This window comes from Microcaecilia unicolor, chromosome 1 (assembly GCF_901765095.1).
Source record: "Microcaecilia unicolor chromosome 1, aMicUni1.1, whole genome shotgun sequence".
NCBI lineage: Eukaryota > Metazoa > Chordata > Amphibia > Gymnophiona > Siphonopidae > Microcaecilia > Microcaecilia unicolor.
In genome coordinates, this window is record NC_044031.1 from 406,706,585 (window position 1) to 406,724,068 (window position 17,484).

The 17,484-nt window shown below is 40.3% G+C and overlaps 1 protein-coding gene across 1 annotated transcript in view; it reads left to right on the plus strand.

Moving 5' to 3' along the window:
- KDM1B (lysine demethylase 1B) overlaps positions 1 to 17,484 on the plus strand; it is a 173,600-nt gene that overhangs the window by 4,068 nt on the left and 152,048 nt on the right. Inside the window, 1 exon segment of the mRNA XM_030211446.1 lies at positions 11,478 to 11,580. Coding sequence (XP_030067306.1) covers positions 11,491 to 11,580 — 90 coding nt within the window. The 5' untranslated portion in view covers positions 11,478 to 11,490.

The following is a 17,484-nucleotide window of genomic DNA, read 5'->3' on the forward strand; positions in this document are numbered from 1 at the left end:
GTATATTACACCAATGTAGATACATTTCCTTTCCCTCTTGCCAGTGATAGGATAGACCTGTTTTGTGACATCTGCCCCATTACCCCATTTCATTGGGCAGAGGAGGGGATGCTGAGGGCTCCCATATCACAAATATTTATATTAATTGTTTAAGATTTAGAATTAATGCATTGGGATCTCAGCGCTCTCTTTAAGGTTACCTTATTGTTTTGATTATTTTGGGTTTTGGTTTCCTTAATGGTTTTATAATATCTGAACATAATAACACCTCTGATGGTTGCTTTGTATGCATCCCACCAGTTGTTGGTGGAGTATTCCGTCGTAGGGTTGTGAAAGAAGAATTCTTCTGTTTTGGATCTAAGTAGAGTAACAAATGTTTTGCCACCTAATAGGGATGTATTAAATCTCCAGTTGCTTTGTGGGGAATGTGTTTCTAAGTTAGAGAAGGATATGGAAATGGCAAAGTGAACTGAAATAGTTTGACTAAGGATTTCATTGTGAATCACTTGAGGCATGAGTTGTTTACAGATTAGGAAATAATCAGTCCTTGAGTATCTTATATATGGTGGTGAGAAGAAGGTGCAATCTCCAAGGGTCTATAAGGCCTAAAGTTTTTCTTTAAGACCACAATCACAGAGGCTGCTTTGGTGGGGCGGTAAAAGGTTTTTAATTTCCTGTCCATTACCAAGTCGTGAGTCTGATTGAAGTAACTGCCTAAGGTTACTGATTCAGAGACCAGAGAGGCTATTGTAGCAGTTAAATGGTGAAAAAATTGAGGGTCATCTGAATTAGGGGCGTATATGTTAAAAACAGTGAGTGGGCTACTGTTGATTAAAAGCAGCATCCCTACCCTTCTACCACAACTATCTGATAATTGTTTAAATAATGTGTACTGCGTAGATTTGTGAATAAGTATAGGTACGCCAATCTTTTTCTGAGGAGGAGGCTATAGTAGAATAGATAGTATCTTTAAGGTGTTTAGTGTCAGATAATAGTAAATCAGTCTCTTGAATGAGGGCCAAATTAGCTTTCAGACATTTGAAGATAAAGCAGGAGTTCCCCCCCCCCCCCATTTTTTTTATGGGGTTATTCAGCCCCTTAATATTCAAAGAAACTGTGTATTAGAGGGGTAATTGTTTTTCAGAATGTGGTAATGTGAAATGAAGAGGGTTCCAGAAAACAGTTTAGGGGAGTGCATGTGTTTGAGGGACTCCATATATACATGTGTGGTGATGCGAGTGAAGAACCTTGTGTGAAAACCAGAATTGAAAAAACTGACCAGAGTGTCTTATCCCATGCTAGTAGGAATAAGCACTGCCCTTACATGAACCATGTGGGTGCATAGTGAGAGAGAGGGTAGACAGGTGCCAAAGATCAAATAAGAAGCTTTTTAAGATCTTAAGTCTGGATTCAAATACAATGAGTATGGATAATCATAGGAGAATATATAATTAAGAATGTGTGATAGTAGTAATAATAAAACCGTATATCAACATAGTGGACTATAAAAAGTGATTTTCACCATAAGTTGAATTTGTTTTTTAAGGAAAGAATAGGAGCATATTAACATTAAAATCAGTAAGGGCTTTTTCTAGCCTGTCGCATCACTGGCCCCTGATCAGTCTCGTCGACCCAGCCCAGGAGTGAGAGTGGGCCTCGCCAGCAGTGCCGATCTAGGACCCGTGATCTCTGGTGAAAACAGAAGGATATTCAAATATGACATGAATAAATATAGAAAACATTCACAGCAGGAGAGAAAAATGAATAGTTCTAGCAAGCAGAAACATAACTCAAAATGAGTAGCGAAAGTTGAATTGTACTGTTTATATGTCTAGAAGGGTTGCTGTCAAGTTATTAGGCAGATGAAGAGGTCTGAAAAGAAATATAAGAAAGTCAACAGATAATATGTTGTATTTGAAGGTATGTGCCACATACTCAGGGGTGTGCTGGTAAATTGTTAACAGGGGGCTCTCTCTTGCCAGCAAAGTAAAAGAGAATTCAGGAGGGGCCCAAGCCCACATTTTGGGATCCATTTGTTAAAGTAGCCATGGAGAACTGGCTCCCAAAATTCTTAAAAACGTAACAAATGGCTCTCGAGAGCCTGTGAGAGCCTGCTCCAGCACACCACTGCACTGTACAGGAACTTGTGGGGTGAGAGATGAGGTTTTCAGATCCTATCAAGAGGGGAGGTCTTGCATGTTGAAGTCCGATTATAATTTGCCGTCTCAAAGGACCATGACTTGCTGCTTGACCTTGGGTCCAGAAGAGAATGGAAATTAAATGTCAGTGTAAGTTAGGCAGTTAAAATGAAAGGAACTTCAGTTGCAGATCAGAGTCTCCAGGAAATTGAGCAGAGAATCTGGGTCTTTGAAGGCGTGCACCGGATACAGCAGGCCATATTGGGCTCTCAAGGTTTTCAGCCAATCGCAAAGAGCCAAGATGCGTTTTCTCCTTTGGACAGTGTCTTTGCTTTAGATCAGGGAAAATCATAATTTTTGCTCCCTCCAGTGTGATTGGGGACTTGAGTACAGGTTTTTCCAAAATTTGTAGTTATTGTTGATAACGAAGGGCCTGGGGAATTTTTGATTCTGAGAACGCGAAGAAGGCATGCGGTGCGCATGTTCGAGATCCAGTGGATGATTTAATGTCCAGTAATCTTGGTAGTAGGTTTTCCAAAAGTTTTATGGGGTCCGTTCCCTCCAGGCCTTTGCGGATACTGAGAATATGTAGGTTATTCCTTCTGGATCAGTTGTTAAGATCTTCCGTCCTTTCAAAGGTTAGTCAGTTCTTTGTTTTGTTTTGATTTTTTTTCCCTGCAGCACTGTAATGGCATCCGAATTGGCTGTACACATTGTTTCCAGCGTGATGGTGCATATCTTCATTTGTGAGAGTTGGTTATTTTAATTCATTAATGTCCTCTTTAAGCTCTTTGAATGTCCCCTGATTATCCTGCATGATTCCTTTCAGTAAGATAATCTCATCTATTATAGATTGCATTATTGTTTGCAAAGAGGGGTCACTGTTGTTCTTCGTTGGTGTGGTTTCTGAGACCTTCTCATGTTTAGGTCTTTTTGAAGCTGGACGTGTCGCAGCTCCAGGCTCAAGTTTTTGATTCTGTGATGCCATGAGTGATGGAGAATAATTATATGAAGTGAGAATTAGTGAAGATATATTTTGCATTAAGATGATGATCAGGAGCTGTGAACTCAGGCAGCCATCTTCACCGGGCTCGCTAGCGAGCGCCCCTTTGGTAAAGTCTTTTAACTAGAAAAACATTGGTAGAAATCCATATGTGAGGTGATGGGTGTTAGTGGGTAGTAACCAGGGGTGTGCTGGTAAATTGTTAACAGGGGGCTCTCTCTTGCCAGCAAAGTAAAAGAGAATTCAGGAGGGGCCCAAGCCCACATTTTGGGATCCATTTGTTAAAGTAGCCATGGAGAACCGGCTCCCAAAATTCTTAAAAACTTAACAAACGGCTCTCGAGAGCCTGTGAGAGCCTGCTCCAGCACACCACTGGTAGTAACTCATATGGGTGTGATGCGTGAAATAGTTGAATGTATGTTAGCTACAGTTGTAACACTGATGGCTGTTAAGTACTCCAAATGGGCCAATGTACTAAGCTTGGTGTTAGAATTGCATGCTGAGCTTCAGTGCAGTTTTCTAATGCACATGCTGAACATGTTTTAATTACAATGCAATAAAGAAATGGCATGCACATTACCCTGGCATTAAAAAAAAATGTGTTGACAGAAAAAAAAAGCAACTATTTTGATAACATTTCACCATTTTCTGTATCAGGTGTAAGTTCTCTCCCCCTCCCCCTTTTCCTGTTGGTGCTGGAGTCAATCCCTGTTTAGTATTGAGTACTGAATGAGAATTTGCTCAGGCATTGACTGCAAAGTAAAAAGAAAAAAATGACTCTCTAGTTTAAGGAAGCTATTAGGTCCAGGGTATCCAGCATAGGGAGAGCCCCTGAAGCTGCAACACCCTACTCTCTCCGCTCACGGACCAACGGTATGTACCTCATCCTGGCAAAGCTCCAGTGGCTTCCTCTTTGTATGCTGTCGTTGTGTAAAATGGTAATGCTTTATCCCTAGAAGTATACCAGAATGCATAAGCAGGGCGTTAGCTTACTAGATAAAAAGTGCTTTATTTGGCAGCTTGTCCCATAGCATACCAGTAGGAATTAGGCACTGCCATTTTTCAAGATGACCATGCTGGGGAAAGGAGTTGGGGTACATTGCTTCTCCCTCCTGAGTAAAAGATGGGTTGCATAGGGGAGAGTGGGTAGTAGTTTGGGGCCCACTTAAGCCACCAGGGAGTTTTATGGGAAGGTAGGAGGGGGCCTTTGTGGCTTACTTAGGCTACTAGGCATATTTTCCAACTGGAGTTTACAGAGGTGAAATTTATTATTTTGTTTTGCTTTGCTATCAGTATGGAAGGAACTTTCAGTGGCCTTTATTGGCTGGGTATAATCCCTCTACACCTGCATGCTTCACTACATGACCTAAGGGCCAGTGGTGGCCCCCTGACAGTTGTATTTTGTATCTGTGCCATGTAGCTCTATGTAAGTTTGAACTGTGTAATTCTCAAATCTCCACACTTCTCATGAGACTGGTAGAGCCTTGAAAGAATCCAGGCAACTTGCAGTTCTTACAGTTTGCTTTTTATTTGTTTTGATGCATTTCTAGGCTGGGGGGGGGGGGGGGGGGGTTGGATGTGAGAGAGACCAGGCAGGCTGCAGTGAAGCATGGTGGGCTTTTGAGTGCCCCTTAAGGACACCAAGGGGACAGATCTAGAGGATACTAAAAGTTAGGCGCCAAGAATCTTTGTGCTGAGATAATGTTTTATAATGGCATCTGGGCACCATAGGAGCCAGGTCTGTGGGTGCTGTCAGTGCTTGAGCAGCCCCAATGTTGAGCAAACTCCTAAGTTCCACTGGGATTAGCACCCCCAGTCATTTTCAAAAGTTGGCTGCTCTGCTGGGCACCCAAATTCCATTACAGAATAGAGCATAAGTTGGCATTGTATGACAACCTATGCCACATAAAAGGCAGTTATAAATGTTAGCACCTAAATTTTGGCTCTTACATGTGCAACTTATAATATTTTATAAGTTAGATGTGAAAATGTGTACCCCACTTGCATGCATGTCATCCTAGCGCTAAAGCACTGGAGCACTATCTTTATAGAATAGCACATAAGGGTAGTTACGCATGTAACTGCTTTTTACCCCTGTTTTGACACTTAATTTCTGTTTGAGTACCAAAAGTTACACACCAAATTGGTGCCTAATTTGTGCTGCTATATATATATTTATGAATGATTAAAATTTATATCCCACATTATCCCGAAAACAAGCTCGAGTTCAGTGTAGCTTACAGTTTAGATTAAAGATACAGAAGTCGAATTCAAGAATAGCGAAGTAGCGTGATGAAGTGGCTGAGAGTAACGGATCAGCAAATTAACCACAAATAGTGTACATATTGATTTGCAATACAGAAAAGAGACAAGATTATCCACTGGTTATTGTTAAATTAACTAATGTAATAAATTCTGGAATGAGTTGGTGAAGAAATTAGTTTTTCTAGTTTTTTTCAATTGTAAGTAGTTAGGATGAAATCGAATACATTTTGGGAGAGATTTCCAACATTTGGTTCCAATATAGGTGAAATTAGCAGAAAGTACCGCTTTATATACATGTTTTTAAATTTTGGTGGACGAAGTATGACAGGGTCCCTGGCTACATGGAAGGCTTCATGTGAAGATATTTCTGTTAAATGGTTCATATAATCTGGAGCCAGTCCATGCACTACCTGAAATATAAAGATACATAACTTGAATGAGATCTTGGCTTTAATGGGCATCCAATGTAATCTAATTAATAAAAGAATGGCTCACTCACAATGGGGGTACTTAAATCGAGCAGCTGTGTTTTGTTCAGTTTGGAGTCTTCTTAAGACTTGCTCCTTACAACCAGAGTATATAGCATTACAGTAATCCAACTGTGAGAGAATTAGAGATTGAACCAGTAGTCTAAGGGTTCCAGATGTAAAATAGGGCCTGATGTGCTTAAGCTTCCAGAGGGTTGTGAATGATTTGGAAATGACCTGAGAAACATGTTCAAATGTGAGCTGATGATCAATGATAACACCAAGGATCTTCAGAGTGGATTCTATAGGATAGGAAGTGTGATTAATGGTAAATGAATTGAAGGAAGTGGAATCGTATGGGTTAGTAATGACTAGAAATTTTGTTTTGTCCATGTTGAGTTTGTCTGAATTCAGATGCCCAAGATTCCATGAGGTCAAGGCCTAGTTTGATTTGGTGTAAGATTTCAGATATATGTTTACTGAAAGGGAAGTAAATAGTGATGTCATCTGCTTATATGAAGGTTTTGAAACCTGCAGATTCCATTCTGCTACCTAGGGTTAGAATTAGGGTGCATATACGTAATTGATATTTGCGTGCTCTTGGTGTTCAGTTAAGAATTTGCCCTAGTGATTATAGTCCTGGAACTTATATAAAGTGAAATTTGTATAAATATCCATTGAAATTAAATTAAACAGAGAAGTAGAATGGTCATTATGTTTCTTGGCAGTCTGGTGGGAGCCAAAAGCATAAAATTCCCTAGAATTTACAAATACTAGTTGTTTGGCATGTATGTGTTCATATGGGTGTTCCAGATTTATCGTTTAAATGTTGCTCTTCAAATGCCTCTCAACATGGAGCAGAGGAGTAGTCCAGTAGTTAGGGCAGAAGACTAAGAACCAGGGAAGCCAGGGTAAACCCCCCCCCCCCCCCATTGCTGCTTCCCATGATATTGGGCAATTCGCTTAATCATCCATTCATTACCTTGGGTTGAAATGTAGGTTGTAAGCCTTCCAGGGACAGTGATATACTTACAGGACCTGAATATAACTGGCCTCAAAATACTGAGAGAGACATGAGCTAAATCTAGGTAAAAAAAATAATATATATAAAAAAAAAAGGAACGGGGGGAGGGGCATTATACTGCTAATACTGTGATGTCAAATCTTTGCAGTCCAGAGACACTTTAACTGCTTCGTGTTATGTTTAGTATCATATTAGTATAGTGTGCATTTCTTAGCTTCCTGTAATTCAGGGGAAGCAGAAGAGGTGGTGGATTACACTACTACAGCGGTTTTAAAGTCTGGCCTGGGGGAACTCCAGCCAGTCAGGATTTCAGGATTGGCAATGAATATTTAGATTTGTGTACACTGCTTCCTTGGTATGCATATCTATCTAATGCATATTTATTGTGGATATCCTGAAAACCTGACTGGCTGGAGTAACCCCAGGACAGGTTTGGGAGCCACTGTGCTAGAATATCTAACATTCTCTGGTAGGAACACTGTAAACTTAAGCATTGGATAAAAGATTTTGTTTATGAAGTGCTTTCTGTGGATTTTTTGTATCTCTTCCTCACAGTCTAATAAACTAAATCCCTGGGCTAAATTGTACTTTTCTTTCCAAGTCACGCAAGCAAACTGAATTACATGCTCTCTGCTTGAAATTTGTATCTGTCCCTTTGGATATTTTTTCATCTTTTCCCACTCTGACTCAGTTTAGTACTGCTACTGGCTAGTGCTGCCTTTCCTTTTAGAGAAATAAATAAAAGAAATAGCAGTGATCATATAGTTTCTTTCTTTTTTTTTTTTCTTCTTCATCATTTTGTGTCTGTCTTCCACTAGGCCAGTTGGAGAGCAGTGTAATTTGCACAAGCTATGCTGATTGACCCCAGCAGATGTGCCTGGAAAAGAAATGCAACCCTATCATTTTTCTCTTCATTTATAACTTCTTGTCCCACTTAGGAAGGGTTAATTATTTTTCAAAGTGTTTGTTTTATGAAACTCCCAGCAACATAATGTAAGAGGAAAAGATATATAATTTCTTTTTTAAATCCTGAGCTGTTGTTTTGCTTTTAAGTGTAGCTTGTTTCACGCAACAGGGAACAGTTCTAGTAACTTATTAGAACTGTAACCATAGAGAAGTAATTCTAGCCTATGAATTTGAAGTTCAAGGTCAAATACAGTCAGTCCCCTAAAGAGAGCAACCTTCAGAAATAGACGAGGGTTGGCTTAGGAATCCCCAGTGCCTTCGGCACCTAACTCTTATCTTCAGGATATCCAGACTGCCCCAGTTTGACTGCCCCTATCGAACTGACTATTCACTTGTCCTTTAGATTGTAAGCTCTTTGAGCAGGGACTATCCTTTTATGTTAAATTGTACAGCGCTGCGTAACCCTAGTAGCGCTTTAGAAATGTTAAGTAGTAGTAGTAGTGGTGTTGGAAAGGCACAGCCTCTTCATCTGCAGGCAAAATGTATATTTATTAAATAGTGGGGTGATGGCAAATAAAGATGAATGTGACCAGCAAGGTGTTTGGGGCTGTACCTGCCACATGGTGCTAGTTACTTTTTCTGTGATTTCTTTGAAGTATAAAGGTCATTTCACAGCTGCTTTGAGCTGAGGTATTTCATTCTTGCTTTCCAGCATCTTGACCTTTAGAGGTCACGTGTTCATCCCACTCCTTTATGAACGCCAACACTCTTTTTGTTTCAACCACCTCTTTTAGGAAGGGCATTCCAGGTATCCACTACCCTTTCCATGGAAAAAAGAAATCCAGATGTTGCTTTTGATTCTACCTCCTAGCTTCATAGTATTTTACCTTTAGATCTAGGGCTTGTTTGTTAATTTATACTTTTCAAGTCTTTATTTCTAGCTCCTCTGTCCCACTGCTATTCTAGGGTATGCATGTTTAGGACCTCCAGTCTCATATGTCTGTTTTGCAGTGCTAACTTGCCAGGATAGTTTTCCAGGTATCGGTGCTGAATATCAGCAGTACTCAAATAACTTCCAGCAGCAGCCTTATACCAGGATGATGAGCACCAGTATCTGTGTACAGCTTTAAACAGTGTAGTTAATATTTTAAAGCAGCACCAACCACAGAGGGTAGATATGAGGGAGGTACCATTCCATGGCAGGGAGTTTCAACCCAGTCCTCAAGGACACACCCAGACTGTGAGGTTTTCAGGATATCCACAATGGATATGTACGAGCAAAATCTATCTTGTACATATTACTACTACTTATCATTTCTATAGCGCTACTAAATGTACGCAGCGCTGTACACTTGAACATGAAGAGACTGTCCCTGCTCGACAGAGCTTACAATCTAATTAGGACAGACAAACGGAACAAATAAGGGATAAGGACAAAGAGTAGCAAGATTCCGTGCAGAATCCTAAAGAGTAGCAAGATTCCAGAATCCCATAGTAGTAAGATTCATTGTGGATATCCAGAAAACATCACTGGCTAGGTGTGTCATGAGGACTGGGTTGAGAACCCCTTCCCCAGGGGACTCTCTCTGGGTCCATTCACATCTGCTGCACCTCTCCTACTGCATACAGACTAGTGCTGGGAATAGTGTGAAGCCACCTGAAGTTTGGTGTGATGTGAACCAAGAAGAATGACCCAGAGCTGCTAATTGACCTGTCTGGACCAGTACTAGAATATTGGAATTGTGGTGCAAACTGTGACACGCTTCCTTTGGCAGTATGCTTCTATGATAAAGACCAATTCTGCCCCCAAAATGTTTTATTTTTGGATCTACCAGGATACAGTTTGAGAAATCTCTGGTGTGTTTGACGCGTAGATGGGAAATCCTAGACTTCTCTATTTGCCATCAAATGAATAATAAAGAGTTAACTTGCAATTAAGCAACTTTGAACAATGGTTTTCGTACCTGAGATTTAAAGTATTCACTTTTCAGCATGTACTTTGTTACATAAAGAAAGTGTACATAAAACTTTCCAGAGGAAAAAACAATTAGTAAGTGTGCGAGTGCATTAAGTAGTTGTTTCATAGGGGTCCACTGGAATAAAAATACATTGTTTATATAGAGGGCATCTGAGTTCAGATTTTAACTGATAAAACATGCCTAATGGAAAATAATTGTAAAAGGTGTTTATTGGATAAAGAGTGGAAAAAAACCCCAGTCCTACCCCTTCTGAGCCCATCTTGTAGCCTTCACTCAGTTTTTGCCTCTTCTCTCCATTAATGGTTCTTAAGTGACACAAAATACATGTTAGATTCTGTATGCAGCAGTTGTACCTGTACCCTCAAAGAATCCTAATTTGCCTGAAAGTAAGCTACATTTATAATTCATAAACACCTTAGAACCCTTGCCTATAACATTTGCACATAAACATACGGTTGACAAGAAGGCACAAGCTTTTACATGACCGCCATATGGGCATATTCACTGGGTAAATCTCTATCTGCACCCTTCTCCTCCACTGCTAACTCCAGACTCCGTTCCTTCAAGCTCCATCTCTGGCCTTCTTCAAATCTAAGCTAAAAGCCCACCTTTTTGATGCTGCTTTTAACTCCTAACCCTTATTCACTTGTTCAGAACCCTTATTTTATCATCCTCACTTTAATATTCCCTTATCTCTTATTTGTCCTGTTTGTCTGTCCTAATTAGATTGTAAGCTCTGTCGAGCAGGGACTATCGCTTCATGTTCAAGTGTACAGCGCTGTGTACGTCTAGTAGCACTATAGAAATTTTAAGTAGTAGTAGTATATTCAGAAGTAGTACTCTACTACTACTACTACTTAAAATTTCTATAGTGCTACTAGACGTACACAGCGCTGTACACTTGAACATGAAGCGATAGTCCCTGCTCGACAGAGCTTACAATCTAATTAGGACAGACAAACAGGACAAATAAGAGATAAGGGAATATTAAAGTGAGGATAATAAAATAAGGGTTCTGAACAAGTGAATAAAGGTTAGGAGTTAATAGCAGCATCAAAAAGGTGGGCTTTTAGCTTAGATTTGAAGACGGCCAGAGATGGAGCTTGATGTACCGGCTCAGGAAGTCTATTCCAGGCATATGGTGCAGCAAGATAAAAGGAACGGAGTCTGGAGTTAGCAGTGGAGGAGAAGGGTGCAGATAAGAGAGCTTTACCCAGTGAACGGAGTTCCCGGGGAGGAATATAGGGAGAGATGAGAGTGGAGAGGTACTGAGGAGCTGCAGAGTGAATGCACTTATAGGTCAATAAGAGGAGTTTGAACTGTAAGCGGAAATGGATAGGAAGCCAGTGAAGTGACTTGAGGAGAGGGCTAATATGAGCATAACGTACAGTGATGGAGTCACCAAGTACTTGTGTACTTGATAGAATATGCACATATGTACACACACCTGCTGCTGAGCAGCTCTGATTCTATGCAGGGGCATTTTCGCAGCAATTGTGGCAGTTTTATAAAGATATATAGCCATCTATGTTGTTATAAAATTAGGCAACCTGTTTATAAAATTTCTCTTCATGTGTAATTGTGATGGAGTACTCATCCTACAGGTTTCCAATGCAAGAGAGGGGGCGCATCTGATCAGCTGATGTCTGTTTCACAGCCTAGGGCCTGCATCATTGCTGAAACTTTGTTTTGCAGATCATCAAGCACGATGTCAACTTCACGGGTACGAACGAAGAAAAAGTCAAGTTCTCTCGACCAGTCCCCTGATAGCCTGCCTTTGCGATCTTCGGGAAGACAGGTAGTATGAAGAATTAGTAATGAAATGTTTGTTTTTTACCTTTTTGTGATAAATATTATATACATGCTTGGAGTGTTATTGAAGCGATACTCTACCCCATGTTCTAGTATTCATCTTTTGCAAGATTCTGCGCTTCATTTCTGTAACACTGTGCCTATGTATGTGAGGTAGTAGTAGTAATAGTAATGATTTGTTAGTGTTCAGCAAGTTTTGCTGGCTTTAGAGACACATGGTATAAGCTAGAAGAAACAACCTTGTCTTTGGGTGGTAACTTAATTTAAAATATGTTCAGTGATCACCATGAGAAAAAGAGGCGGTTGAGCTTCACTGCTTCCCCTGAAGAAGCTTTCTTGTATAAAATAATTATAGGGGCAAGAAAAGCAAAGTTGGCACTGAAGCAAAATCTTTTAAAATTTTTGCCATGGGAGTTTCCTTTTCCTTTGTGCTTGCGACTCAGTTGGATCTGGGGCTGTGATTCTGGCACCATGAACCTTCACTTACATCTGCCCAGGGATTCTTCCCTTATTATATCCTACCCTACACCTCTGCCCTTGACTCCAGTAAACCTAGTGTGGTGGTGGTAGTGACCGTAAATCAGATCTTTTATGTAGAAAAGAGTTTGAGGGGATTTATTGGGACTCTGTCTCCGTTTACTCTCTCCTCTTCTCATTGCAGCCATGGAACCACAATAACTACCCTTCTCCATTGAGAAAACTGACCATTTAACCCTGCTCTCTGTTTTCTATCTTTTAACCAGGCAAGATTTCCCTTCACTAAATCCATGTTGACTTTGTCTCATTAATCCATGCTTTTGAATATGCTCTGTAATTTTGTTCTTTATAATAGTCTCTACCATTTTGCTTGGCACCGGCATCAGGCTCACCGGTTTATAATTTGCCGGATCTCCTCTGGAACCTTTTTAAAAAATCAGCGTTACGTTGGCCACCCTCCAGTCTTCTGGTACCATGCTCGATTTTAAGGATAAATTACATATTACTAACAATAGTTCCACAAGTTCATTTTTCAGTTCTATCAGTATTTTTATTTATTTATTTATTTGTTACATTTATACCCCACATTTTCCCACCTATTTGCAGGCTCAATGTGGCTTATAAGTAACCGTAAAGGCATTTTCCGTTACGGTTGATAACAAATACAAGATTGTGTTGTGGTCAGATGAGGTAGATGTGATTCAGGCGTCATTGGGTTGAGGGGAATAATGATAATAAGTTGTCCAGTACGATCCTTGATTATGTTGTGTTGCTGGGTGTGGGGAGTTATGTTGGATCGGAGGGATAGGCTTTTTTGAAGAGGTGAGTTTTTAATTATTTTACTGAAGTTTAGGTGGTCATGTATTGTTCTCACAGCATACGGTAGTCCATTCCATAGTTGTGCGCTTATGTTGGAGAAGCTAGATGCAAATATTGTTTTGTATTTTAGCCCTTTGCAGTTGGGGTAATGCAGGTTTAGGTGGGATCGCGCTGATCTGGATCTGTTTCTAGTTGGTAGATCTATGAGGTCTGTCATGTATCCTGGGACTATGCCGTAGATGATTTTATGGACCAAAGTTCAGATTTTGAAGAAGATCTGTTCTGGGATGAATAGCATCCGGTCCAGGAGATTTGGGGGTTAGCTTTGATATGGCTCAGGGGAAAGCTTTTCTCCAAACCTCAAGAAAGACCAGCTTCAATCTCGGATCTACAGTTTGTTGTTAGAGCTGAAGCCACACACTTGGTATTACTACTATTTAGCATTTCTATAGCGCTACAAGGCGTACGCAGTGCTGAACAAACATAGAAGAAAGACAGTCCCTGCTCAAAGAGCTTACAATCTAATAGACAAAAAATAAAGTAATCAAATCAATTAATGTGTACAGGAAGGAGGAGAGGAGGGTAGGTGGAGGCGAGTGGTTACAAGTGGTTACGAGTCAAAAGCAATGTTAAAGAGGTAGGCTTTCAGTCTAGATTTAAAGGTGGCCAAGGATGGGGCAAGACGTAGGGGCTCAGAAAGTTTATTCCAGGTGTAGGGTGCAGTGAGACAGAAGGCGCGAAGTCTGGAGTTGGCAGTAGTGGAGAAGGGAACTGATAAGAAGGATTTATCCATGGAGTGGAGTGCACGGGAAGGGGTGTAGGGAAGGACGAGTGTGGAGAGATACTGGGGAGCAGCAGAGTGAGTAAATTTATAGGTTAGTAGAAGAAGTTTGAACAGGATGCGAAAACGGATAGGGAGCCAGTGAAGCGACTTGAGGAGAGGGGTAGTATGAGTAAAGCGACCCTGGTATTATGCCCAAGTCTTCGGATCTGTGGTTGTGACTCTCGAGGTGGTGCTGTGGCCAGGGAGCATATGCAGCCCCTCTTGTTCTGTTGGTCCCCAGTGTCCCAAGACTATAATTTGGGTCTCACTGGATGCTGTCGGGAACAACATGTCCTGGTGTCTGTAGTCGACTAGTCTTTGCCAGGGGATACATTTGGTTTTGCCACCTTGGATGGTGGTGGTCATGGACTCCAGCCTTTGAGCTTGGGGGTCATTGTCTGCATCTCAATGCTCAAGGTCTGTCTGCATCTCAGTATTAAAGGTCTCTGGGACAGGATAGAGTTGCTATGGCAGATAAATCACCTAGAGATCCGGGCTGTTCACAAGGCAATCTTGCCTTTCGGGTACACCTCAAGGGCAAGCTGTTCCGGGTATTGTCGGACATTGTCACTACAGTGGTGTATATATAAACTGGCAGGGTGGCACTCGCAGTGCCTAGATGGTGGAGGGGGCTCACCTGCTGCTTCAGTGGGCTGAGTGGAATCTGCCGCTCATTTCAGCACCACACATTGCAGGGATGATGAATGTTCAGGTGGACGTTCTCAGCTGGAACTGTCAGGGATGACCTTTCAGGTTGTCACTCAGAAATGGGGCACCCGATTGTGGATCTCATGGGTCACTTCGCAACACCAAATTTCCTAAGTTCTTCAGCAGAAGAAAGGACCACAGTTCAGAGAGACTGAACGCTCTACTTCAGCCATGGCCGCTGATAGGCAGAGTTCTGCACAGGGTTGCCCAGGAGGCCATGGTATGCTGATCTTCTTTGTCTGGTGGTGGACAAGCCACTGCACCTGTCTCCCTTTCTGGACCTCCTTTGTTTGGGTCCAGTTCAAATGAACGACCTTGTCCTGCTTTTGATCTTATTGCCTGTCTCTTGAGAGGTCAAAGTTGAGGAGGAAAATATATTATGAAGCAGTTATTACTACCTTGTTGCAAGCCTGGAAGCATTCTACCTCATCTGCCTATGCCAGAGTTTAAAGATGGTTTTTGTTTTTTAGTCGGGGGGAGGGGGTAGTGCTTGCAGTGGGTGGTTTCAGCTGTTCAGTCTTCCTTGTGCAGATATTGGCTTCTTGCAGGAGAACCTTTCCAAGAGTCTGGATTACGACTCTCTTCAGGTACAGGTAGTGGCCTTGACTTGTTTTCATGGTCAGCTGCAGAATTCTTCTTTGGCTGAGCTTCTGGACTTAGTTCATTTTTTATAGGGGGTCAGTCACTTGAAGCTTCCTCTCCAATTATCCTTGTCAGGAATGGAGTGTCAATATGGTTCTTAGGGCCCTGCAACGGGGCCCCCTTTTAATCTCTTTGAAAGGTTACATTGAAAGATCTCATTGAAGTCTCTATTTTCTAGTAGTGATTTCTTCTGCGCATTGCATTTCTGAGATCCAGGCATTATACTGCAAGGATTCGTTTCTCCGTTTTTCGGAAGCAGGAGTCGCTCTCCGCACAATGCCTTCTTTTCTGCCCAAGGTGGTGTCACCCTTTAATTTGAAAAATAAAAAAGGTGGGAATATAAAGCAGGCTATCCAAAGAATGGAACCAAATTATCTTTAAAATAAGCAGAATTTAGTAATTTTCGAACAAATGATAATAAAACAATCACACATTAAAAATGACTCGACACAACGTTGTGTTTCGGCCGGATAGGCCTACATCAGGAGTCTATAAATATAAACAAACAATAAGTAAACAAATTATGCATAAAAATAAACAAATTATGCATAAAAATAATATACAGCAAATGATATACTGAAAGAGGAACATATATAGACTATCAAAAAGATCAAAATATTCGCCATATAAATGCAAATAGTAATATTCTATTAACATGAAACCAATTAAAAACTATATATATATATATATATGCCAAATAATATGCTAAACGAATATACTAAAAGGAACAATAATTAAGAAAAGGAGCAAAAAAATTGAAACCAAAAAACAAATTAAAATATACATACATGGGGATAAAGGACGTGAAAAAATGAATGAAAAGAACTAACCTTTTAATAAAGGTGCAAAAATGAATTTAACACATCAAAGGAATCTCAAATCACGAATAAAAGATTCCAAGGATTATCTGGTCTGCAGGCAAGACCTTAAAAATGGTCTGTGGAAGGCAGAGAAAAAATTATTACATATAAGCACATATGTAGTTGAAAGCATAATGTGCATGGATAACAAACAAGAAAATAGTCCATATGATCACGTGTGGTTAACATTCACGAGGAAATATATGTTTAACCGTTTAGTAGCGCCAAACAATGAATAGAAGAAAGCCAAACAAAAAGAAAAGGTCACGTGATCTACCTATATAGCCATTTTGCAGCACTGGTCCGTGATTGAAACATAAGACTAGCTAAAAGTTAGTTAGAGAAGAAAACACGCCCTGCATATTTATATGAGAAGAAAACGCGCATAAACAGAACAAAGATGCCTTCCACAGACCATTTTTAAGGTCTTGCCTGCAGACCAGATAATCCTTGGAATCTTTTATTCGTGATTTGAGATTCCTTTGATGTGTTAAATTCATTTTTGCACCTTTATTAAAAGGTTAGTTCTTTTCATTCATTTTTTTACGTCATGTATGTATATTTTAATTTGTTTTTTGGTTTCAATTTTTTTGCTCCTTTTCTTAATTATTGTTCCTTTTAGTATATTTGTTTAGCATATTATTTGGCATATATATATATATATATATATATATATAGTTTTTAATTGGTTTCATGTTAATAGAATATTACTATTTGCATTTATATGGCGACTATTTTGATCTTTTTGATAGTCTATATATGTTCCTCTTTCAGTATATCATTTGCTGTATATTATTTTTATGCATAATTTGTTTATTTTTATGCATAATTTGTTTACTTATTTGTTTATATTTATAGACTCCTGATGTAGGCCTATCCGGCCGAAACACAACGTTGTGTCGAGTCATTTTTAATGTGTGATTGTTTTATTATCATTTGTTCGAAAATTATTAAATTCTGCTTATTTTAAAGATAATTTGGTTCCATTCTTTGGATAGCCTGGCTTATATTCCCACCTTTTTTATTTTTCACTTCAAGCCTCGTGGGATCTATTGAGTTCTCCACTTTTGTGGATTCTCTCTACCCTTTAATTTGAAACAGCCGCTATTTCTCCCGAGGAGGATTGTCCCAAGGATTTCCACGTGCTCTGTTATCTTGATGTTTGCTGGTGCTTCTTCAGTACCTACAGGCCACAAATGAATTTTGATGCTCGGATCACCTTTTTATTCTCTTGGGGGGGGGGGGGGGGGGGGTACCACAGCTGATTGGACCAAGGAAACTATTTCTTTAGCATATGTGCTGGCGGGAAAGTCCTCTCCATATTCTCTTTGGGTGCACTCTTCTAGGGCCCAGTCAACTTCCTGAGTGGAGTCCCGCGCTTTTTTCTCTGGATGAAATCTGTAGATCAGCTACTCGGTCATCTTTGCACATGTTTTCCAAACATTGGACGCAAGTGGGAGCATCCTTTGGGACTTTGGTTTTTTCCATGGCGGTGTTTGCATCCCACTCTACTTAAGGACTATTTTGCTACATCCCACAAGTCTCTGGATTCATCTGCTGA